General features: G+C 28.4%; 1 protein-coding gene across 1 annotated transcript; it reads right to left on the bottom strand.

The window, feature by feature from the left end:
• Positions 1 to 1116: 1116 nt before the first annotated feature.
• On the bottom strand, positions 1117 to 4841 carry LOC136088017 (uncharacterized). Its single transcript, XM_065811654.1, has 9 exons — positions 4792 to 4841; positions 4504 to 4713; positions 4094 to 4336; positions 3836 to 3912; positions 3258 to 3460; positions 2845 to 3171; positions 2164 to 2322; positions 1754 to 1946; positions 1117 to 1662 (listed from the first exon to the last, which is right to left on the bottom strand). Exons 1-9 carry the CDS (start codon positions 4839 to 4841, stop codon positions 1352 to 1354), a joined length of 1773 nt encoding a protein of 590 aa, XP_065667726.1. The 3' UTR covers positions 1117 to 1351.
• Between the last annotated feature and the right edge of the window lie 22525 nt (positions 4842 to 27366).

The following is a 27366-nucleotide window of genomic DNA, read 5'->3' on the forward strand; positions in this document are numbered from 1 at the left end:
ATATATATATATATATATATATATATATATATATATATATATATATATATATATATATATATATATATATATATATATATATATATATATATATAAATGTCAAAGCTTCATGTAAAACACTTTATCTAACTTTTTTTTTTCTACCGTTATTTTCTCTATTTGTCGGATCATCTATAAGCTTTCTGAAAAATATATGCTTATTCATCAAACATTGCAAAAAAAAATTTATTGCACAATTCTGTGAAAAAACGTAAAATTTTTGCGTAAAAAAAAGCAAACAATGAGGTTAATTGCATGTATCATAATTGCAACTCAAGAAAACATCAAACTAATAAGAACTTAATCATTTTAGTTTAAATATTTATCAAAAGTATTACTACGTTATACTAAAAATGTAGCCAGAAATATTTCGAGGGTTGAAAAGTTCAAAAACGGCTGTATATTTTGTGTAATTTATGTCAGTCTAAATATAAATGCTCAAATCAATACCCACTACTTCTTCAAAAACATGTCCATGTCTTCAATAAGGAGGGTATCACAACTTATTTATGGCTCTGCCACAGCAATTTCGGTGTCTAGTTAGGAATTGGTTAAATAAAATAAAATGCTCAAGATAGTAAAAATCTTTAGCATTAACTTTAAAAAGTCGCATCTTAAGATTTTTTGCCTTATTCGTTTACAAACTGACAGTTTTTTTAATCACTTGTTTCAAAATTTCGTTTTGGCAAATAACTCAAAGTTTGACTTTGGCAAATTTAAACCTTAAAATTTAAATCGAGAGGTGATGCATATAAAAAGTATATAAAGACTTCGGAGGCCCTATCTGCAAATACTAAGCGCAAACGTATTAAGTTTTTTGCTAACATTTAAATCGTGAGTTATTTTTACTTAGGCATCGCTTAGTCAAAGCTTCGTGTAAAACACTTTATCTAACTTTTTTATACCGTTATTTTCTCTATTTGTCGCGTCATCTAAAAGATTTCTGAAAAATATGTGCTTATTCATCAAACATTGCAAAAAAATATATATATATATATATATGTACATACACAAATTTATCTTTTGAATAATACGTTATATAACTGATCTGCGCGTATACGCGAGAAAAAGAAACAATTAAAATGACATAGGTGGTATTTATGCATCGCCCATAACTAAAAAATTATTTTATATCAAATAATGTTTTCATTATGTTTGTGGCTATGAAAATAGCCGTTTTTAATTTCTTTCTTGAGGAGACTTCGGTTCTATATATTTTATGACTGGTAAATCCAGGTAAACAAATTTTTTTTTGACAAATCGATACTTCCTTCTCGGCAATCAAATCTTCAGTATTGAATTAACTTTTTAATTAACCTATTTTTTTCCTTTTTTTTACACATGGCTTAAGTTGCATATTCTCTGGGTTTGTCTTTTGGTAATGAGATTTAAGAATACTTTTTAATCGCAATGTTGGGCAAGGAATTGATTGATAAGTAGTTTTGAGTTTGTTAAACTCCATGTGAATTGATTCTCCACCTTGTTCTCCATAAAACCCAAATCCTGCTCCCCATTTTTGCATAAACGGAATAGCATGATGTTCCAACATATGCAGCTTAGGTGTCACTGAAGCCTCTGGCCAATTTAAGCGATAAAATTTCATCAAGTCGTTTATATTTTTTTCTAAAAAAAATTTAAAATTAAATTAACAAAAAAAATAAAAAAATAAGTATACATAAACTTATTTTAAAGCATTTTATAGAGTGCGACTTACTTAAAAGAATTAAATCGTCTTGTGTAATTGTATTTTTCGAAGAAAATATTTTATAGCACTGGGCAAATTTATCAAATAGTTGTTTATATTTACTGCTAATTTCAACTGCAAACTGATGCATGTTTGTTCCTGAATATCCTTCATCGTGAACAAGCTTCGGGATACAGTTGCATAGCTGAAGTATTGAAGATTTCTAAATAGCAAATTTATTTTACTAAAGATATATTTTTAGGTTTATTGATGTATTATTTGTTGTAATTGCATTAAATTACAATTTTTCCAAAACTATATTAGTATTAAAAGTAAAAAAAAAAGATAATAAACTATTATTTATCAAGTAAAAACCTAGTTATCTGTCTTTTACGTACTACGTCATGCTTTTTATTCATATTAATATCTAATTTAATTACTTTTAGCATTTTATGCACGTGGTTTCCTATAAAACTTTTTCCGTGGTAAGCTTGACGTTGTACTTTAAGCTTTTGTAGTATCGTCTCAATCATCTTAGTGCATGGTCTCTGACCCATTTCTGATGAATGTTTTTCAAATAGAGTATTATAAAGATCAATCTAAAAAAAACTTAAAGTAGTATAACATAAACTAACAATAGTTGCATAGCAGTAATAATTATATTATTCATTTCATAAAAACAAAGACTAATCTGTGAATGACAGGGTTGATATTTAAAACACTATTTTTTTAAACTCTGATCTGCATATGAAATTATTTCATATGCAGATCAGAGTTTAAAAAAACAGTGATCAGAGAGAAAAAAACAAAAATTAAATCTGTATATGAAAAATTGCTTTCGTGCTTATGAAAAAATGCAAATTGCTTGACCACAAACTTGTAAAAATGTGTTCTAAATACACTCAAACTGATTGACGTTTAAGCTTTTTTCTACAATTAGTTTGCACTATAGCAAATGCTTGCAAAACTATTTAGTGCATACAAGTTAACACCTATACAACTTCATTTCTTATTTCATTTACAAACACAAATTCTACTTTTATAACTACACATATCAATATGAAATAGATAATATAAAATCATAAAAATATCAAATCAATGAAATCAATAAACTGTATAACCTTTTTCGCTTTTTCACTATTAAGTAACTCAATTTCTTTAGAGTAGAGAGATTGAAAATTTTCTAAATTATCTGAATTGTTAACAGCAGCTAACAAAATGACATCATTGATTTCTTGGATTTGATTATCAAAGTTAAGAATTTCAGTTTGAAGATTTAACAATTGTTTTTGTTTTGATACAAAAACTGGATATTCTTCTGAAAAGTTAATTCTGCTTTTGACTGCTTCTGCAGCAATCATAATATCTAATTGGTGGACTTCTTCTTCAAACAAATTAAAAAAATTCAAATAAATACCAAGAGCCATATGGAGACTAGGTAAAGATACCTAAAAATATAAATTGAAAGTATATAATAATGTACTTTTATTAAGCTGCACTGCAAAGTTATTACTACAAATAAAAACAACATTACTTGATCTAGTGGTATTTTCAAAATGGGCTTTGTGATGACATTATTGAAGTTTTTTACATTTTTCTTTAAACCTCCGTTTTCTATAAATTTTTCATGATCCAATAGTAGATCTTCTAAGGTACGATCTTTTATTTCAGAACTTTTCTGCTCACCAAGATTCATGTCACTTGCTGTTGCATAACAGAAAAGACAACAATGCCTCCCTTAAAATAAAATGGATAAGAAATAGTTAAAATTATTAATCATAAAAAAAAATTATAAAAAATCATATTTAATAATCATTAATAAATTTTTTTATTATTTTTACTATAATATACTATTTAATTATATATATATATATATATATATATATATATATATATATATATATATATATATATATATATATATATATATATATATATATATATATATATATATTATTTGTAATACTATATGTAAATATTATAAACCATATTGTGGTTTTTCATTCAGCAAAAAAGACCCAACCATTTTGTTTGAATTTCAATATATTTCGAATTAAGTAACAAAAATTATGAAAATACTGATAATTTGTCATTAATAAAGATAGAAATCACCTGATGCTCCTGAGATTCCATAGAGGGCACATAAAAACTGATAATCACCAAAAACAAATACTCTAATATTATTATTCCTGTTGAGGTGTGTAGAAATGTTTAAGATAAATTTAATATAAATATCATTTGTAATATATTACATTTATTTTAAAGTATAATTTATTAAAACTAATTAGTAATAAATTATTAAAACTATTTAATTCAACTAAAAATAAAGCACATTAGTTATTAAAAAGAAAAAGAATTTTTTTATCTTACTTATACTTCATTTCTTGAAGATCTTCTATTTGCTTTTCAAACCTTGACATGGCTACTTTGACATTGATTCTGTAATCCTTCGCCTCGAATATGCTAAAAACTATGGTGTTGTCTTTGCTGTTTGGGTTTAGGGTATTTGCAACCTGGTAAGTCATTTTAAAACTCCCCCCACCATAATCACCTCCAATTTTAATTTGTATCTCTTTATCAGGAATAAATTTGTGGTAATGAAGTCTTTTACAACTACATAAAAAGAAATTATTTAATAATTAAATACATTTTAAAATAATAAATTATTTAGTAGGCAATGGTTTTCATTTTAACTAATAACAAATATACCCAAATGAAAAAAAAATTTACTTTATAAATTATGTTTTAAAAAAATTTTCATTATTGGTTGTTAAAACTACCTTTCTAATTGATCAAGATGTCTTAAAATATGCATTGGTAAATTTTCAATATAACCCCAAGATGCATATTTTATTTCAAATGTTCCTTTCTCTTTTTTTTCAAAGGTAAATGGTGCATTTTCCACAATAAGGTCATCACCAGATAACTTTTCAGCAACTATTCTTTGAGAAGAATGTGATGCTGTATTTATATTAAAGTTCTTCAGCCATCTTTAAACAAATAAAAAAAATTATATGTCATGTTATAAAAATTAGTATAGAATAATATTTATATAGAAAAATATTAACCTGGAAATTGTTTTAAGCTTTTCCCATGGTATGCACAGATCTGCTTTCATTGCTACTATGTTAGTGGCACTAACTACTACTCTTTCAGTTTCTTTTCAGATTGGAAGCTTGTTCTCCAAACACGTGATGCTAACAATGCTTATGAACTTTTTCTAGCGCAACTTTGTAAACAATACGATAAAGCGTTTCCTGTAAAAAAGTTTTATGTGAATTCAAAATCACTTCTATCGCCTTGGATGACAAAAGGCTTACTAAAATCGTCAAGGAAAAACAAAAACTTTATGAAAAATTTCTTAAAAAAAAAACATTCAAACGAAGCAAAATAAAAAAACTATAAAAATATATTTGAAAAAATCAAAAAATATTCTAAAAAAGTATATTATTCGAAATTACTAGAAAATGCAAATGAAAATACTAAACAAACTTGGAATGCTATTAAAGAAATAATTGGACAAAACAAATATAAAAATAATGTTCTGCCAAAAAAACTTTTAATTGACGGTGAAACAATATACGATAAAGCACTCATAGCTGAAGAACTAAACAGTTTCTTCATAAATGTTAGTTCTAATTTAGCGCAAAGTATTCCTTTAACTTCTTCAACATTTGATTCTTATCTAACAAATTCTAATAAAAAAATGAATGAGTCAAAGCTAGATATACGCGAGTTGCGGACTGCATTACTAAGCTTAAAAAGTAACAAAAGTGCAGGATCGGATAAAGTTAGCGTTAATATATTAAAATTAGTCTATGATATAATTGAACCATCTTTGTTTCATATATTCAATCAGTCACTTAAATCAGGTAAAGTTCCGGATAAATTAAAAATTGCTAGAGTAACTCCAGTATTTAAATCTGGAGATGAGTCAGAACCCTCTAATTACAGGCCTATATCTATTTTATCTTGTTTCTCGAAATTGCTTGAACGTATAGTGTACAATAGGCTGTATAATCATTTAACTGAAAACAACATGTTATACAGTAAGCAATTTGGTTTCAAATAGCAACACTCAACAGATCATGCAATAGTAGAGTTAATTAATCACTTATCTTAAAAACTTTATAGCAAGCAAAAACATGCTGTTAAAATCATATTTGGATCTGGTAGAGCGGTTCCTTGTGAACCTCTTTTACGTGTAATTGGTGCCCTGAATATTTTCAAACCTAATATCCATCTTGTTCTACTGTTCATGTATAAAACAAAATATGGACTGTCCCCCCAAAATATTTATTTTAAAGTAATACACCATAAATATGCTACAAGATTTTCCGCTAACAACTTTGTTATACCAAAATCTTATTCTAAACAAGTTTCTTATTCAATTCAGAATCGCGGACCACTTTTGTGGAAAAGATTTCCAAACATTGTTTCCGGAAAAAAAAAATCTCTTCATCAGTTTAAAACTGATTCAAAACAGTTTTTTTTAAACGCAGATTTTGATTTATATTATTATAAGTCTTTCTTTTAAAAATAGATCAGATATATAATTTAAAAACTGAAAAACAAGTTAATTATTCGTATTTTCGTAATTATTCGAAAGAAAAAAAACAAGGTAAAATTTTTTGACAATAATCATTATCAAAAATCACATTTTCTCGCTTTTTATTTTATTTTTTGTGCGTATTTATATATATAAAGTTATTATATATTCACTTTTACTATTACCTAATCTAGTTATGATATTTTACTTTATCTTTTATATATTTTATTTAAAATATATATAAAGTTTTATATATTAACTCTTACTTTTACTCAATCTATTTATGATATTATGTATTAAACGATATTTTACTTTATTTATTATATATCTTTTGTAAACATTCATTTAATTTTTCTTTTATGTTATATATTCTTGAAGCAACTTTGTAAAAATTATAAATTGTAACACGGTGCTTGGCGATAAGGCAAATTATGCCTTATTCTTGCTCCGGCCATTAACTTAATTGTAAATTTATGGAAACTGTCAAATTTGTTAAACGGCAAAATAAAATAAAATAATTATAATAAAAATAATAATATCTTAAATAATCCTTAAAAAATAAGTTTATAATATTTAAAAGTTCCAAAAAAAATTATTTATCAAAACATTGGCAAAAAACTTCTTATTAAATAATGTTTAACGCCATTTCTTTTTCTCGAAGGTAATTTTTGGATCTTCGATTTTTTAAATATAAATACTGGTGTGGAAAACGCTTTTGTAGTTAATAAATGACGTCAAACAAAAAAGCACTTTTAAATAATTTTAACTCGAGTAATAACTCGAGTAATAACTCGAGTAATACCTCGAGTAATAACTCGATTAATAGCTCGAGTAATAACTCGAGTAATACCTCGAGTAATAACTCGAGTAATAACTCGAGTAATAACTTGAGTAATAACTCGAGTAATAACTCGAGTAATAACTCGAGTAATAACTCGAGTAATAACTCGAGTAATAACTCGAGTAATAACTCGAGTAATAACTCGAGTAATAACTCGAGTAATAACTCGAGTAATAACTCGAGTAATAACTCGAGTAATAACTCGAGTAATAACTCGAGTAATAACTCGAGTAATAACTCGAGTAATAACTCGAGTAATAACTCGAATAATAACTCGAGTATAAACATAATGTCAGTGTTGATAAGCGGCATAAATATTCTCGCCTCCACTTTTCTTCCGCAGCAGACGCCGGTTGCCTCCCAATTTATTTTTAGCGTCAAAATTTTCTTTATCCGCCTCCAGTGGCTTCCACCTTTCTATTTGCGGCCGCAGTAAGAGTTTTTTTTTGGAGGCAAAATGCTTTGGAGACCGACGCCAATAGAGAGGCAGAAACCAATGGTGGCCGCATCCAGTAGAAATTTTGGAAGCAAAGCCATTTGGATGCCGCCTTCAATAGAATATACCTCCCTGCTGGTTGCGGTCACCAAATTGGAGGCGGAAATATTTGCCTCCCGCCGGCGGATGTAATGAAAAATAATTGCAGGTTTGTCTTTAAGTTAATGAGAAATTAAGATATTAACTGAAAAAAAATTGTTAAATATTTGACATCAAAGTTTTGTTTTATATGATTTTTTAAAAAAGATTTAAATTTTGTCGGAGTGGTTGTCTTTCTATCAAATAAATTTTTAATTTTTAAACGTTTTAAACCTTTAATCGCTTAAAACTTCAAAACGTGTAAAAGTAGATGAATCTATATTTTTAAAGGTTTTAAAAGTAAAATATAAATAATGTTTATAAAAGTATTTTATAAACTTATATTTTTTTTTTTTGTTTGTTGTATTTTGGCAAAACTATGAGTGTAATACAGCGTGGTCGTAAATTTTTAATAAACAGCAGATGTTTTTTCAATAACTTATACAATATCCAATTATTAAAAATAAGTATTTAACGTTATGGCAAATGATACAATAGATAAAAGTTTTAGCATGTCGACTTGTTCCAAAAAACTTTTACCAAAATCAGTCAATTTAATTACTTATAATAATTTTTTTTTTCTTGTCAAAAAGATTTATTCGCCAACGGCATAAATTTTCCAACTCTTAACTTTTGTTTTGAATAATAAAACTACTAATTTATCTTACTTAATTTATTAAATTAAAAAAAAAATTAGAATTTTTTAAAATACTCAAAACTTTTGCAAATAATCATATAGAATGAAATTTGATGTCAAATAGCATTTGTTTCTAGTTAATATTTGATTGCTTTAAAGCAAATGAGCAATTATTTTTCATTACATCCGCCGGCTGGAGGCAAATATTTCTGCCTCCAATTTGGCGGCCGCAGCCAGTTGGGAGGCAAAAGCCAATTGAGGCGGCCTCCAAATAATTCTGCCTCCACAATTTTTTTCTGGAGACGGCCACTAATGGCTTTTTCCTCCCTCATGGCGTCGGCCTCCAAAGTATTTTGCCTCGGGCAAAAAATAACTCGGGCAGCGGCCGCCAATAGAAGGGCAGAAGCTAATGAAGGTGGAAGAAAGAACGTTATGCCGCTAAAGATTGATTGGGAGGCCGCCACCAACAGCTTCCGCCTCCCAAAAAGTCGGCCTTTTGGCAAAAAGTTACTTTGCCCCAGGGCGGCATTATCAACTCTGCATAATGTTTATAACTAGATATAAACGTTATGTTTGGGTTTTCCCTTTTACAATTAATTTTTGTTTAGATCAATGCTTATATATATATAATCAGTGACGGAATGGGCCGGCGGGACACCGGGACATTTCCCGGTGGGCCGGTCGAACAACGTTTAAAATCTTATAAATTTATTAAATTTATTAAAATTACAAAATTTTAAATTTTTTAGATTGCATTTTAAAAATAAAAAATCTTAGAGAAAATATGTTTTTATACATTTATTTCATTTTATTTTTTCACCTTGCACTTCCGTCTGGTGATATTTAAAATTAACTCTTAACAGGTTGTATATTTAACTATTTTTTCCCCAATGTTTTACTATCCATCAATTAATTTAACCCAATAACGCCGGCTCATAGAATTTATATATAGAAACAATTTAAACAAAATTGTTAACTTATACTGCATCCAACTGGAAGTGCTCATTTTATTTTAATTATATAATATTATTTTTATTATTTTATAAACTATATATATGTAAGATGATTTATTGTTCTTTTCATACATTTTTGATAAATCTTATTTTCTTAAAGCGTATACTATCAATGCAAACTTTAAGAATAAATTATCGATTAATTTTTGTTTAGGCGTTAATGGGTTAAATAAATACTTATTGTATTATATTGTTAAATTATTTACGTTTATTATTTAGAAAAAATGGAAAAAAGAAAATTTTAAGGAGGCGATCAAAAAGAGAGAGAAAAGCGACAAAAAATCATGCAAGAAGCTGCTAAAAATACTCTTAAATTAAGTGATATGTTTGCTTCAACTTCTTTGATCAATGCATTTGATATTGAAAATTTGAATAAGGATTTGAATTTAAGTTCATCAGTTTCGAGGAATGATGATACTATTTTGTGTCCCATTGACGCAGATAAAGTTGAAACATCAATTCTCGAAGAAATAACTTCAGTTTCAACTTCCACCTAGGCCAATAATAAAATGATTTTAACGATTTTAAATAATGACTAACTTAACAATAGATTTTGAAAAATTACGCTTTAATGTTTTCAATTCAGCAAACGTTTTACTTAATGATATTTCTGACGCTGATTTGCATTTTTTTAACGAAAACAATTTTAGTTCGTCCTTTTTTGAAATAAAAACTTTTAAAAGTGAACTAAAAACCTTAAAGAGTAATTTTACTGTAATACAATCAACATAAGAAGTATAAATAGCAACATGGATAAGCTAAAACATTTTCTTATCGAATGCGATTATCTATTCAGTATGATATGGCTAACAGAAACGTGGTGTTCTGACGAATCATGCAGAATAAATTTAAGTTTAGAAATTCCTAACTACAAATTATTATCATCTGAAAGTAAAACTAACAAAAGGGGAGGTGGAATTATAACTTATATTAGGAATGATCAAGTTACCAAAATTAGAGATGACCTTTCGATCTCAGATGCCGATAGTGAGGTTTTTACAATTGAAATAACTAGCAACAAATCAAAAAACATACTGGTCTCCACATGTTACCGGGCACCTGAAGGTGATTTATTTAAATTTTCCAATCATTTAAAACAAATTTTTATAAAAAACAACAATGAGCCAAAAAAAAAATATTCTGTATTGGAGACATAAACATAGATTGTTTACAATATGATAAACATGCCAATACTAAACTTTTTTTTGACGAAATGCTTCAACATTACATCTTCCCAATTATTAACAAGCCAACTCGAGTAACTCCAACTTCAATCACTGCAATAGACAATATTTTAACTAATTCATTGTTTGATACTTCTCTAAAGGCAGGAATAATAAAGGCAGATATATCTGATCATTTTCCTATTTTCTTTTCCTTGACGCAAGATATAAAATCTAATAATAGTTGTAAAATTAAAACTTATAAAAGAAAAATCAACAAATTTGCTATTCAACAATTTAAAGACTCACTGTCGGCAGGAGAGTGGGATAAGGTATACCATGAATGCAATCTTGGGCACACTAACTCTGCTTATAATAACTTCGAAAAAATTTTCCTAAAAAGCTATAATATGCAATTCCCAATTAAAGTAAAATTAAAAAAAGAAAAACACTTAAAATGTCCATGGATCAAAGGTATTAAAAAATCCTCAAAAAAAAAAACAACTTTATATTAAATACTTAAAAAATAGAAATGAGGCAAACCTAAATGTTTACAAACAGTATAAAAACTTGTTTGAAAAAATTAAAAAAAATTCAAAGAAAAACTATTACTCAAATAAAATAAAAAACACAAATGGTAATATTAGGAAAACTTGGGATATCATGAAAGAAATAATTGGGATAAAAACCTGCAAAATAAATAGTTTACCTGCTCAAATTGTCATAGATAATAAAGAGTATGACAATAATAATGCAATTTCAGAAAAATTTAATAGTTTTCTTGTCAACATAGGCCCAAATCTAGCTTCAAAAGTCAATTGTCCAAACAACTCATTTGAAACTTATCTAACTAGTGTCAACAACGAATTATTATTTAAAGAACTAAAAATTGATGAACTCGAAAATGCAATAAACTCTCTTAAAACAAACAAGTCTCCAGGTATAGATGATATTTGCAGTAATATCGTCGTCAATGTCTTTTCGGAGATACGCAAACCTATTTTCGAAATATTTAAATCATCAATTATAACAGGAACTGTACCAGATAAATTAAAAGTAGCTAAAATTGTACCTATTTTTAAAACCGGTGAAACATTTCTAATAAACAATTACAGACCAATCTCAATACTTCCAACCTTTTCTAAAATACTTGAAAGAATATTCTACAATAGATTATATGAATACCTAATTCAAAACAAGTTCTTAAATAAAAAACAATTCGGCTTTCAAGCACAGCACTCAACAGAACATGCAATTTTAGATTTAGGTAATAGCATAAGTGATTCTTTTAATAAAAAGCAATTTGTATTAGGAACTTTTATAGACCTATCCAAAGCATTTGACACAATTAATCATGGTATCTTACTAAAAAATGGAAAAATACGGAATAAAAAATACTAGCCAGACAACAATGTGTTATTTCGAACGATAATAAATATTCTAATTTACTAAAAATGAAATGCGGAGTTCCCCAAGGTTCCATTCTTGGTCCTCTTTTATTTTTAATTTATATTAACGATCTTCCACAATCACTAAAAAAACTTGATGCAATAATGTTTGCTGATGACACAAATTTATTTTATTCATCAGCATCAATTGAAAATCTCTTTGAATCTGCAAATGATGACCTTGAGAGTCTAAACATTTGGTTTAAAGTAAATAAATCTTTAAATCAAGAAAAAACAAAACACATCTTGTTTCATTCCAACCAGCAAAAAAACAAAATACCAAGCATGCTACCATTACTAAAAATTGATAACATAAACATCGAAAGAACTGAAACTATTAAATTTCTTGGGATTATTATTGACGAAACGGTTTCTTGGAAACCCATATAAAAACATTAAATACAAAAATATCAAAAAGTATCGGCATACTTTACAATGTCAAAACTATACTTTCCCAGGAGAATCTGAAAGTTCTCTACTTTTCTTATATACAAAGTTATCTAACATATGCTAATATTGCCTGGGGAAGTACAAATAAATCTAAATTAAGTTCTCTATATACACACCAAAAACACGCGTCAAGATTGATTTATAATAAAAATAAATTCACTCATGCCGATCCTTTACTTAAAAACTTGAATGCTTTAAATATCTATAAAATTAACATCTACCAAAATGTTTTATTTATGCTCAAATATAAGCTCGGACTTGTCCCAACTCATTTTACTAATAACTTTTTTCAAACCAACGCCAACAGATATATCACACGAGGAACCGAAAACTTTACATTGCCCATAAAAAAAAACAAAATTTTCGAGATTTTCAATTGCATACCGTGGCCCCTATTTATACAACAAATTAATACCTCAAAATATAGAACTTACTAAATTGGATAATCTTATTGCCCTGAAGAAAAAACTAAAAGATCTCATAATTAACAAAACCAATTTTATCGATATGTATTAAATATAAAAGAACAATTAATATAATAAAATGTAAAAAGAACAATTTAAGCTATAAAAATAAATAAAAAAGAAATAAAACATAAATAAATTAAAAAAAAAAAAATTGTAAGCAACTTTACATAATAAAATAATACTGAATAGTAGAACTCAAAAAATTAATGTGTCTTTACTCTTTAAATTACTCAAAAAGTTAATGTCTTTAAATTACTCAAAAATTAATGTGTGTTTTTACTCTTTAAATTTTTAGTTTATTTTGTATTTTAAAGGTTCTCGATGAAAAGACTTTTCTTAGTTTTCTGCGAGTTTCTATACAACTACATAGTACTACTAATATATGTTGATATATATTTTCAACAAATAACATATATTTTCAACGACAACGACAAGTAAGTCCCTAGTAGCTCTGTGGTGCGACGGACTTGCGTATATTTTTTAAATGTATGGGTTAATAGCCAGCACTTTATATTATAAACCACGAATTTATTATTTTAACTCGCTTGAGTTAAAATGTCAAACGCGCATGCGTAAAACAGCATTGTTTACGCTCTTTAGATATTGTAAATATTTGTGGTGGACATTTATATAAACTCGAGACATGTAAATATTATTTGTTTTTGAAATATATAATAATGATTGTTGTAAAAAAAAAAAAAAAAAAAAAAAAAAGATAACACCAACCACGGCCTACTTAATAACAGGCCTGAAAGACGCGCAAAAAAAAAAAAAAACTGTAGGCGGATATTTTGTAAACAAATATGTCGATTTAAACAATTTTGTAAACAAATAAGTTGAGTTAAAATTTAAAATTCGCTACACTAGCTGCTAAATTGCTTGTTTTCAAATTTTGAGAGCTGTTTATTTTAAAAACCTTTTACAATAAGATAACATTTTTTAATCGATTACTAAAAAAAACAACACTTTTCTTTAATAATATCTTTTCAAATTTCACAAACCCTACAACTTCACAAAACATATTTTACATACATTTACATTTCTGCTCCGCAATGATCATTTTTGTGACAATTTAAGTACTTTTAAAGCTGGTTCTTTTGTCGATCGAGGTGAGTAAAGCTTGCTATAGTTGTTAAATAATATGTTAGATAGTATTTTTCCATGAAACTTATCTATGTTTTCAAATCCATAAAATTCTGCTACCATCATTGTTATATTTATAAAACTTGTCCTACAAACTGATGACATGATGTGATGAAAAAATACATAGCAATAAATCACCCATTGACACATATTGTCTCCAGGTATCTTCAAGCCTCCTCTGTTGATTTCTTTAGTAAATTCTCCAAATTCGTTGTAATAGAACTGCGTATCATATTCATCTACATCATTTCTACTGATGTATCCTGCAATATAAACTAAAGCCATTTTTACAGACTTAGACAAGGCTAACTCCATATTTGAAAGATTATGAAACACATTGAAGGTATTGTCATCATTTAGCAAAAATCCACATTTCAAACAAGCATGTTCACAACATGTTTGAATTCCATCAAAATCTGTGTTTAAATCAAGGAGAAGCTTTGTTTTCTTAATGTTTACTTTTTGTAAAACTTGTTGAACATTAATAAAATATGTTCCACCAGAACCTTGACGTAGCTTACTGAACATTTTTTCAATGGGATCACTAGAAAAATTTCCTAGACATACATATTCGTGTGAAGTGCTGAGGAGATGCTTAGTTAACTCAACCAGTCCTCTACTCGTGTATGCAAGAGCAAGAGCAGTATCTTTGGTAAGTTGTTTTACTCTTTGTCCTTGTTTTTTAGGAACCATTTTTTCAAACATACTTGCTATATCAAGTAAAAAATCTAATCGTTGATCGTTAGGGTTATCAAAGACAGCCCTTTTTAAGTCTTTAGTTTTAACGTCTTCGAACTGACTTTTTACATTTAGGATTTTGAAAAAGTCTACAATTTTTTCTATAAAATCAACAGTTCCACCTGAATCCTGAATTTCTGGATGAATTTTTAATGCAGTTAACGTTTCAACACAAAAAATCTTAAGACATAAAGCAACATTCTGTCGTTCTATAGGTTTTGGACAGATAGAAATTTCATTAAGCTTTGATAGTTTCACAATAGAATTATTTTCTAACTCAACCAGCTTCTTCAAGTCAACCCACTTTGCAGTTTTTTCAAGGCCGCAGTCAGAATACTTTAACTCTTGCATTTTTTCAGTTAACCAATTGTTTCTGATAGATTTGATTAGATGTACATAATCATAGAGCAAAAAAATGTTTTCAGTTGTGCGCCATGGAGAAATCAAATTGAATTTTTTAAAGAATGATTGATTTACTTTATTATTATCACATAAAATTGCAACAGTAATGCCATTACATGAACGAATCAAATTTAACATATTTACAACTTGTTCATATTGAAAATCAGCACTTAAACGATACACTGGCAGTGCTTTGTACAAAAACCTCTTTCCTCCTAATAATGAGCAAATCATAAAACTCAAAACAGTGGTTGCAAAATGTTCTGGATTATTTACTGCTTTTCCAAATAAGTTACCTCCTTGATACGTTAGTTGTGGTTTTACATAAACTTCATCGATTATAATAATTACATTTTTTTGACGAGGATCTTCTAGTTGCATAAAATATTTGTTGAGGAAATCAAAATCCTCTAGCTTACTAACCTTAGATATAAGTTTACCAAGTGTTACAATACTTGGCATTTCATAGTCATCTCTAATACGACTGTAAAGAGATCTTGAAATTGAAAAATACTCAAAAGCCCTACTTAGAATTTCTGGAGAATATTTTTTATTACCAACAAATGTTAATGCATGCATGCTAACAACTTGTTGTAGGATAATGTTTTTTTTATGATCCATTTCAACGGAATGTAAATATCTAATAGCTTCTAAAATTTGTAAGAAAGATGTAATTTTATGTATTCGATTACTGCACAGTGGTATAATAGAGCATCTAGATCCAAAATGAAAACCTTCAAATCGCATATCAATTTTAACTTTTAAAAGAAACTGTGGAATAGCAGAGGTATCAATATAATCCTTACTTTGGATTATTAAACCATCATCCACTGTAAAAGATGTTACTGGAAATGGAATAACTTCTTTGCTTACTTTTAGGCAAAGATCATCAAAACAACTAATTTCATACAAATCCAAGTGAGCTGAAATTTCATCAGGTTTCATGTTACGCGTAGATGGTAGTGATTTTGTTGTTGTTCTTTTTGTTGGTGGAGGTGTAGGAATTTGACTTTGAAATACACAGATGAAAATAGTTGGTGGATTTAAGGGACGAATTTTACCATGAATTTGACAAGTTTCATAATTAACTGGCCAATGATTTTCACAAATGAATGTATTTGGACTATTTGGAATGTTTTCTCTTGGAATAGATCTAATCCATCTTTCTCTTTCTTGAGGATTACGGTTTTTGTTTGGTAATCGAAAAAGTTTAACTTTATGTTCTTTATCATAGTTTCCTCTACAACCAGTCACACAACATTTAAAAGGCATGATATAGTAATTTTTGTTTTGAAAGATTACTAAATACATAAAATACAAATAAAATAATATTGACTATCAAATAATTATAAGCAATTGATTTTAAATATATATTGTGTAGTATATCATATTATGTAAATACATTACTGCATTATATCTATATACATGACTGAATATATATATATATATATATATATATATATATATATATATATATATATATATATATATATATATATATATATATATATATATATATATATATATATATATATATATATATATAAACACTAAAAATATAACTAAAAAAACCACAAAACTTTCTCCATTTTTGTTTTGACAAACATCCGCCTACAGTTTTTTTTTTTTTTTGCGCGTCTTTCAGGCCTGTTATTAAGTAGGCCGTGACACCAACAAACAAAATGTTTAATTTCTTATCAGATAATTATTTCATAAAGCCAGGAAATCAAAATTATGAAAATTTTTAAAAAACATCCATGCCAACCAACCATTGATGACATTACTAATTTACCTTTTAAACCAAATTTAATATTTTATAGAGAAGATAAAGTAAATAGGCGTTGGCTATCATATAGTTTGGAAAAAAATGCTCTATTTTGTACCATGTGTTTGGCTTACAGTGATATTACAAACGAGAGTTCGTTTGTAAATCGTGGAATGATGGACTGGAGGCACACTTTGCAACGTGTTAAAGAACATGAAAATAGTAAAACTCATGAAAATTGTGTAAATTGTCATATGCTCAAATCTAAAGGCGAAGATATTTATAATTTAATGTTCACAAATGAAGGAAGCATACGTCAGAAAAATATTATTGAACGAAAGCAAGTATTGGAAAGAATTATAGATGTTGTAAAATTAATTGGAAAAAGAGGATTAGCTTTTTGCGCTCACCGATCTGAATCTGTTTCTTCACTTTCACTTGAAAATAATCAAGAAGACCATGGTAATTTTTTAGAAATAATATTGCTACTCTCTAAATATGACGCTGTTTTAAAATTATATTTATCAAGAGTCATCGAAGAAAAGAAGACAAATAATGAAACATCTGCGGGAACTAAAGGTAGAGGCAGTTTCATTTCATTAATTTCAAAATCTACTATTAACCAGGTAATTTTGGCCAGTGGGAAATTAATTCAAGATAACATTTTGTTAGATATACAGGAAACAGGTATTTTTTCTTTGCAAATTGATACCACACAGGACATAACACAAAAGGATCAGTGCTCAATTGTTGCCCGATATGTAAAGGGAAATATTTATGAACGTGTCGTAGCTGTTTTAAATTGCAAATCGTCTTCAGGGAAAGACATGTGCAATTTAATTAGTACTTTATTAAAAACAGTGGATTACATATTAAAAATTGTATCGGTAATTCGACAGACGGAGCAGCAAACATGCGTGGACAGCATAATGGCTTCACCAGTTGGTTAAGTAAAGAATCGCCTGGTCAAATTCACGTTTGGTGTTATGCCCACGTATTGAATTTAGTTGTCACAGATGTTACTAGTTCGGTAATTGAAGGTATTCTCTCTTTCAATTACTCAACTCGTGTGCCGTATTTCTAAGAGAATCTTATCAACGTATGGATGTTTGGAAAATACCAGTGTAAAAATAAGGTATCATAGACTTAACGCTATAGGTGAAACAAGATGGTCAGCAAAAGAAACAGCACTTAAAAAAATTTTTGGGCATTATGATAACAAAGAAACCTCATAATATGTAGACTTATTAATAACTTTGAATTATTTTGTGTCTAATGTATCTTTCAATGCTCAAATTAGACACACTGCATCAACACTAATGGAGTCTTTATTGAAATTTAAAGTTATACTTACAGCGCATATTTATTTAAAAATTTTTTAATATATTGGACCGTTATCTAAATATTTACAAACCAGCAATTTAAATTATTTAACAGTTTATAACATGGTAACTTCCACATTAAACTCGTTAAAAAAATTTTCACGTGATTTTAGTAATGTAAAAGAAAAGTCAAATTCATTTGCTAAACGTGCGAATAAGATATACCAGAAGAGAGATTTAGACAACGAAAGAGAATGCACGACGAAATAACCGAAGATCATGAATTTTAAAACCCAATCGAAAAATATAAAATAACCACGTTTAACGTAATTATGGATACCACAATAAATACTATAGAAAACCGTTTTAAAAATCATGGAAAATTATATGCAGACATGGCAATATTAGACCCTAAAAATTTTACCGACAATAAATGTTCAGAAAACAGTTTAGAAGAGCTCAGTAAATTACTAGCAAAATATCATAAAACAGCTACAGCGTCAAATTTAGGGGAGGAGTTAACTGATTTAATGACAAAATGGGACGACTTTAAAATATCTATGCAAGATATATGTAACACAGATGAATTAACTGATTCAAATTAAAAAATAAGTGAAGTATGCCTCAAAAACAAAAAGAGTTGCAAAAAATTGCATTTATTGCTGTTTTAATTTCTTGGCTAAATATAATTTATATAGCAAAGTATACAGCACTGTTTATTTTGCATATAAATTTATTTTAACATTATCTTCGACGCAAGTAGCTTGTGAACGTAGTTTTTCCAAATATAAAATTATAAAAAATAGACTCAGATCTTCCTTGTCACAAGATAATTTGCAGTTTTTGATGCTTATGGCGATAGAGAAGGATATTTTGGTTAATTTAAATAATTATACAACAACAGATAAAATAAGATAAAATGCTCCTGGTATTAGTAAATATTTAAATGGTTAAGAACCTTTTTTTTATTTTTTATTTTTATTAAGTATGTATTTATATGTAATATTATATTAAAATGTTATTTTATATTATATATATATATATATTTTTGAGGCCGGTCCACTTGGGGTTTCCCGGGACGCTCAAGTTTGCCAGTCCGCTACTGTATATAATCGTTCATAAAACATATAATAACCGAATAAAAATAACAGTAAGTAAACGTTGTAAAAGTCTAACTTATATTTGATTTATTTTGAAAACAAAATTAATATTAGTAATATAGATATAAGATATGTAAATTTAAAAATTATGATACAAGTTTTGGGTGGAATGCAAGAAGCGAACTTGAGTCAAGTTCGACTTGAACTTTACATTTTAACCAATGGCGGCAGAGTATTTTTTGGGGGAAAACCCATACTCTGCCGCTATTGGTTAAAATGTAAAGTTTAAGTCGAACTTGACTCAAGTTCGCTTCTTGCATTCCACCCTTACTGATAAAATCTTAAAACCAAAATAACAATTTTTATTTTTATTTGAATTTAGTAAGAAAATAGTGCAAATAAATTTAATTTTACGGCAAATGAAAATGAAATATTTTAATGGAAATAAAAATAAAACAAAGTAGAAAAGCGGTATTCTTCGTTTAATTACAATTTTTAATTTGCCAAAAGTTGAACAAAAACGCAGACAATTTTTTAAAGGGAAAACCCTAATCTAATTATGAAATTGACTGAAAATCGTTCGAAAAACTCTTCGGTAAGAACATTTATTATTCAAAGGGGTCGTCTTTAAAATACGTCACGCTATTAGGGGAAGGAGGAGGGTGAGTTAGTGGTTTTGTGACGACTCATAAAAAACTTGCTTCTTAAGTGTTACGATTTTGTGACGAGGAGGGGAGGGGGACGTCAAAACCGGTTGAAAATTGCGTCACGTAATTTATGGACCCCAAGCCAGATATTTTACACCAAAAATAATATTAACCTCTCAACCGGAAGTATAATGGCAAAACAATAGATGCTTTTTTTGTTAATATCTCATAAATAAATTATAAAAAAATTGATTTGGTAATTTTAATTTACAAAAAACTTATTTTATAATCTAAATATAAACATACATTTTTAAATAATTAATACAATTTATTAAAAAAAGGCTACTGCTTTTACTCAGCGTTTTTCGAGTAATTGCTTAGCTTTACATAAATAAAATTTTTAGGCAATTTGCTAAAAATTTTATTCATATAAAGCTGAGTAATTGCTCCAATTTGTATCAGCATTTGGGAATCCCTGTAATAATAAATATACGCGTCCAAATAAGAAAAAGTTATTTATACAAATAATGTCTCAATTATAGCATAAAGTAATTGATGAACGACACTTTCACTGTTTTTATTATTTGATGACAAAATAAATATTTTTAACTTGAACTTACAGAAAACTATTTGGGTATCCGGAATCCTGGAAATGTCCGGAAAAAGATAATCCCTGCTCCACATATACTATCTAAAACAGCCTTTTTTTTAATTACAAAGTTTTTGGTTACAAAAATATTAATTTCTGTTTAAAAAAAATTGCTATAAATTTATACCAGACCATTATAAGAGGTGCATGTTAGATTTGTGATAGATCTGAAATTGATGTTTTAACACTTAAAAAAAAAAACCGTTTTAATTATGTAGGTATTTCCTTCATTGTTAATAGAATGAAAAGTATAACAACAAAAAAGTATACATTTTTTTTTACTAGATTATATGATTTAGTGGTGGTGTATACTTGATCATAAGGGAAGGGGCATTCTAATACTTCTTCCCCCCTCCAACCAAAAATTATTATTAATTGGATATATATTATTAAAAAAATTATAAAACAGCTATTGTTGGGCTATAATTCAATTGACTGTAAAAAATATGTCATCTTTATAACCAAGTATAACAAATACCTATATTAAAGTCTTTCATATGATTATTGCTCCACCAATTATATTAATTTTTTTTAAATCTTAATATTTAATAAACAATAATAGTTATAATGTAAAACGTAAAAAAAACTGCACTTTTAATTAAAAAAAGATAAATCCTCATGAAAGACTTGAACCTAGAACTTCGTGGTTATATGCCATAACATTATCCGCTTGGCCTCGCAAACTTGTGCGTTTAAACGTTAAGTTATTATATATAATAATAATTTTGCCGGTAATTATTCTCAGGATTATTTCCCGGGATTGCCGGCTATTACCTTTTGAGATAAAGTACAAACACTACTTAGTAAGTAGTGCTTGCCTATATTATTCTTGAAATAATCCCAGATTAAAGATGTTGTAAAAGGCATAACAAGTGAAGATTAGTTTTCTTTAATAGCTAAGGTATACTTATGTTTAATTGTTTGAAACTAAAGTTTAGTTGTTGAATGTTGAACACAGAACGAAAGACCAGGCCAGAATTACGATACCACGAGATATTTAATTAAAGTAACGATACCAGATTAGAAATTAAAATTTGGATGCGATATCATACAATTAATTTAATTAAAATAACTGTAATGACTGTTACAAAACTAATTCCCTTTAAACAACCAATTCTAATACTCGTTTAGAATAATCATGAACGATTTCATCACAAGCAATTTCCTTTGGAGAATTATATGAAAAACTCTCTTTAATGATTGCAAAACTATTTCCTTGGAGATTAATTCCGCACAGAAAATTGGGAAATTTTCGCCTGAATGGAATAAAAATACGATAGAGTTGTAATAACGATATGGGAAACTACATACAGCGGGGGCTGATCCAGGTCATTGTTCTAGGTGGTAGTTGGACCAAAAAAATATAAAAAATAAGGTTTGCGTTTTTTCAAAATAAAACAACTGTTTCATTTGATATTTAGAATGATTTTAGAAAGGTTATAAAATAGTTAGTAATAATAAATATATTGAATGGTTATGTAAATTTTTTGTATTTTTTCTTATTTTTTTAATTTTATCAATAATATTTTGAAGTTTGGCATTTCTTAGGTAGGCGAAAGAAGTAGTTACCCCAAATACCAACCCTTCCCCTCCCTTACCTTTTTGTCCGCTCCTTACACACTGTTTAACATAATTTAATTACTTGTAAAAATTTAATATAGAAATAAATGTTAAAAAAAATCTTTTCTTTCCTTTTAATCACTATAGAAAAAATTGTAGTTAGGATAACAGATGAGAAATTAAAATACAGAAGTGGTACCACACAATTATTTAAATTAAAACAAAGATACCAGATGAGAAATTAAATGATAAACATGGTGTCATACAACCATCATAGAGAATTTCTTTTATAATAAATGAGTCAGTTGTATAGGGGAACATGGGGCAAGATGGCGAACGTTTTAAAAAGCCTGAGTTATAGTAAAATTATCAGTCATGAAACAGTAATGCTTTGTCAGTGTGTTCATGATACCATAATAATTCATTGCCTGCATTGATTTTTAAGAGTCATTTTTTGTAAGAATCAGGCAGTCAATGGAAGTGACCTCCTCCAAATTGCTTGAATTTTTTATATATTGATCAGAATATAGAAAAAACCTGTTGGGGAAAAAAAAAATTTTCAAAAATGTTTCGTTCACTCGGAATCTGGGCTTAAATTTTTTTTAAAAATTTTTAGAAATTTAGTTTTTGCCACCTTTGAACCCATTTTTTTGGCAAGGCAAAAAGTTGCACATAGCTTTTGTAGTTAATATCAGACGTAACCCAAAAGCTCTCTCCAAAAAATATAAAAAAGTTGCGTGACACTGTGCGGTTGGCTAATTATCATAGTTCAAAAGTACAAAATCAATCACTTTAGTCAATTTTTAATCGGAGTTAATTCTAGCGGCGAAGTGTTGCACACAATTTTTTTTTTAGGATTTGAAATTATCAAAGGTATTGAGTCTAAAAATGCAAAGAAAGTTATGTGATACCTAAGGCCTATTAATATATTAAGGCTTGAAATTGGAAAAAAATGTTTTAGTATACTTCCAAAATGAACCATTACGGCAGAGGCGCTTAGTTTTGTAAAAATGTAAACATATCCAACTGTCAATACAAAAAGGTCCTAACATAATAATAAAAAAAATTCGTGTGATCTTTAGATATTAAGTTAAAAAGAAAGGTACAAATTGTTAAAAATGATTAAGTACGAAGAGATATTTTTTTGGACACACAGATGAGGTTTTCGCTCACAATAAAATTTCTATCATCCAAAATTAGCATTTAGCATAACACAAAACATTGCACGTAATGTTAAGAAAAAATTTAAGCGTTTCTGACTATGATATAGAAATCATAACAATTGAAATAAATAATAATAAAAAACAATACATGATCAGAAGTGAATTATTTAAATTTACGTCATAACTAAATAACTTGTGGTGATCGAATGGAAGAAGAATCGCTGATATCACGATTGTGGAGAAACAAGTTAGTGGGCGGTTGTTTACTTTACCATAAAAATGTCTTAACTTTATTTTAACGATCTTTAAAATTTGCATAAATAGAGTAGATATTTTATCATTGCTATTGAGAAATAGGTACTGCATAAATAGAACTTGTTTTTAGTTGAGTATGAAACAAAACAAACATTTTTATGAAAACTGTTGTTGCTTTTCAAAAGGAAATTGTGGATCATTCAAAAAACATAAAATTATAAACAAAATGTTCTACATTCATCAGCTGGGAGATGTTGATGTTAAGAAACACCTCATCAACTTAAAGGTAATTATGTATTTTAAATTTACGCAGACTGTAATATAATTTTTATAATTACATACTTTATAACTTCTCTGCAATAAGATTTTGAGACAAAGTTCTTTAAACAAAAAAAATAGCTCTTTTAATTAATTCCTCACTCTTTTAATAAATAATCACTAAATTAATCACACTCTTGCAATATTGTATTTTAATAATAACAACATTTTTACAAGTATTTCAAACTTGTAAACATTTTTCGTGAAGAGTCAGATTATAAACAATGCTTTAAATGACACACTTAATAATTGTTTAAAAAATTGTTTTTAGGTCATGCGATTAAACGATAATAATATTTGGGAAGAAAATGGACTTATTGCAAATAGACTTAAAAGAAATCTTGAAAAGGATGAACAAATATGTGCTTTTCACCGGTACACGTTTGGTATTGCATGGAGTCCTCCAAAAACATGCTTTCATCCTCACCATCTAAATATAAAAGGAAAAAAATCTCCCGCTTTAAGGGCGTCACCAATACATGTCGTCATATCAATGTCAAAGCGATACAATGAAGTATTTTCAGTTGGTGCAATGCTGTGTTTTACCCAGTTAAAGCAAGAAACTGCTTTATCTAGAGTCAACGAAAACACCAATTTATGTACAGAAACACAAACACAACAAGAACAAACATATATGACACCTGCTACTCCAGATGAAGAATTTGATCCCGGTGAAATTAATGTTTCACAGGAGATTTTGGACGAATCTCTAAGAAGCCGTGAGAGTGTAACTGAGGTTCTTAATGCAAGTCCAATAAAATTTAGATTAAAAAGGAAGTTCGAATATCTGGAAGATACTACTAAAGATAAGTTAAAACGCAAGTATGTTCGCCTAGAAAACTTATTAAAGAAAAAATTTGCGGAAGCTGTTGCTCCTGGACAAGAGGAAATACTTATAGATTTTCTTAACAGTAAAAATGTTGATGAAATAAATAGCCCTCTCCCAATTGAAATTATTCGTGCTCAGAAAGTATATAAGCAAAGTGATTCCATGGGAAAGTTAGTTATCCTCTTATTATTAGACCATACCAAGTATACCAAAAAGTTTATAATGAACACATTTGAGTGTACCAAACATCGTATAGAAACAGCAAGAAAATGGCATGCATCTCATAAAGGGTTGGCATTTCCAGAGAAGAAAGTATTCGTCCGATCTAGTCTTGATCAAACAAAGTGTGAACATTTCTTAGACTTTATATTTACAAGCGGTATTTTGCATGATGTTGCTTATGGAATAACCAAATTAAAATACGACAGCGGTGAAGAACAAAAGATAGTGCATGCAATACTGACGACAAAATATAGCCACGCTATCATGTTCTATCGAAAAAGTTGTAGTGAAAACAATTATATACCATTATCTGATTCAAGTTTGTGGAAAGTATTGCATGCAATAAAACCTTCAAGTCGAAAAAGCTTAGCTGGATTAGATGATGTTACTGCTTCAGGCATGAATGGTTTTCAAACATTACAAAAATTGGCACAAAGATTTAGTTCTAAATCTCTCGAAGCTGCCCTTGAAAAAGGAAAAAGGTATTTGAAAACAAGTTATCAAACCAATTGTAGTGTCAATGACTCAAACATTTCTTCTCATAGCTCAAAACATGCCTTATCAGATCCATCTGAAAAAAATCTTCAATCCAACACAGAGATATCAGAAGTGGTATGTGTCGATTGCTATGATTTGTGCAAAGCTATCGAGATGATCAAAGAACTAACAATTCAAAATTCTGACGATGCTGATTCTATTTATGATTTGGAAATTGCTGTAAAGGATGTATTCAACTACATAAAACACCTGATGAGAGATTCTCAACAGAAAAAGGCGAAAATCGAAGCTTTTAAGCAATTAAACGATGAAACTGCTTTCTGGCTTAAAGATTTTTGTCAAAAAATTCTTCCGGTTCGATACAGAGAGGGCCAAAGAGAGTATTTTGGCAAGAAAGGAATGAGTTTACATGTGGATATATTCTTCATAAAAATAGCAGGAAAGTTATTCAAACGTGTTTACTTTACTTCAATGTATAGGTGTGATCAGGGAATAGGTGATGTTGTTTCGTTAGCCACTGCAGTTTTAGACCAATTCAGAATTGATCAACCGCATATCAAGAAAATGTTTACCAAATCTGATAATGCCGGCTGCTATCAGGGAAATCTTTCAGCTGAAGCAATCTACAATGTATGCAAAGAGAGAGATATAAAGTTGCTGAGATATGATTATAATGAACCCTGTTGTGGAAAAGATCAATGTGACAGGGAGAGTGCAGTTGTAAAGACAATTTTAAGGAGTTACGTTGACTCTGGTAATAATCTTTTGACTGCTGAAGATATACACAAGGCTATGCATTATAGTTTTGGCGCTAAAGATGCAAAAGTAGCAGTTGCTCAAATTAGCAATGATAAAACTGTAGTTACTGGACCAAAGATTAAGAACATTAGCAACTATCACTCATTTGAGTTTGGTGAGAAAAGTATGAAGATGTGGCGTTATTTCAATATCGGTGAGGGAATTGAACAAGAGTATGGAAATCTTAAAATTCAACCCTCGATTAAGTTGTTGTTGCCATATAGCAAAACAGATAATTCAATTAAGCGTAACAAGTCACTTAAGGAAAAACAGAAAAGAAGTGACAGGCAATAATATTCATTAAGATTTTGCACTGAAATGAATTGTACTTTATCATTTGAAAGCGATGCTGAGTTAGAAGAACACATGCTATCTGGTCTTCATACAGTTCCGAAATCATTAACATCATTGGATAAAGTTCGCAACTCGTTTGTTCATAAGATGAAAATTACTTCACAACTAAATATGCCAATTTCTTCATCCTCTAACAGTGCTTCCGTAAAAGACAAACCACATTGCATGAACATTTTTCTATTGCAAGGTTGGGCATTACCAGTTCGAAGTTCTTTTAGATTTTCAAATCAGCAGAAAGAACTGTTGTATAAATACTTTATTCGTGGAGAAGAATCAGGTAATAAAATGAGCCCTGAGCAGGTTCACATGCAGCTGAGGAGAGAACTTCCGCCTGATCAATATGTAACTAGCCAACAGATAAGATCTTTATTTTCAAGGTAGGCATTGTTGCTATCAAAACTTTTGCAAATTAGATTATGTTTCTGACTGTTAAATAGTTCTTTTACAAATATGAAATTAAAATTTAGGTGAAAGTTATAATTTTGTGTGTTTGTTTACATATGTTTAAAAATATGTACAATTGATATTGTTATAGATTTAGTAACCTGAAAAGAAAAGGTAAGCTGGTAGAACCGACAACAGAAAATAATGAAAATAGTCAGGTTAACGATAACAAAGAAGTTTATGGCGAAAATGATGACTTTAATCTGGCAGGAGACAATGAAGATGATAATAAATATGAGGAAGACATCGCCAATCTTGCAAAAGAAATTTGTCTTGTATGGAAAGTGAATGATT

The sequence above is a fragment of the Hydra vulgaris genome, chromosome 12, assembly GCF_038396675.1.
Source record: "Hydra vulgaris chromosome 12, alternate assembly HydraT2T_AEP".
In the NCBI taxonomy this organism is placed as follows: domain Eukaryota; kingdom Metazoa; phylum Cnidaria; class Hydrozoa; order Anthoathecata; family Hydridae; genus Hydra; species Hydra vulgaris.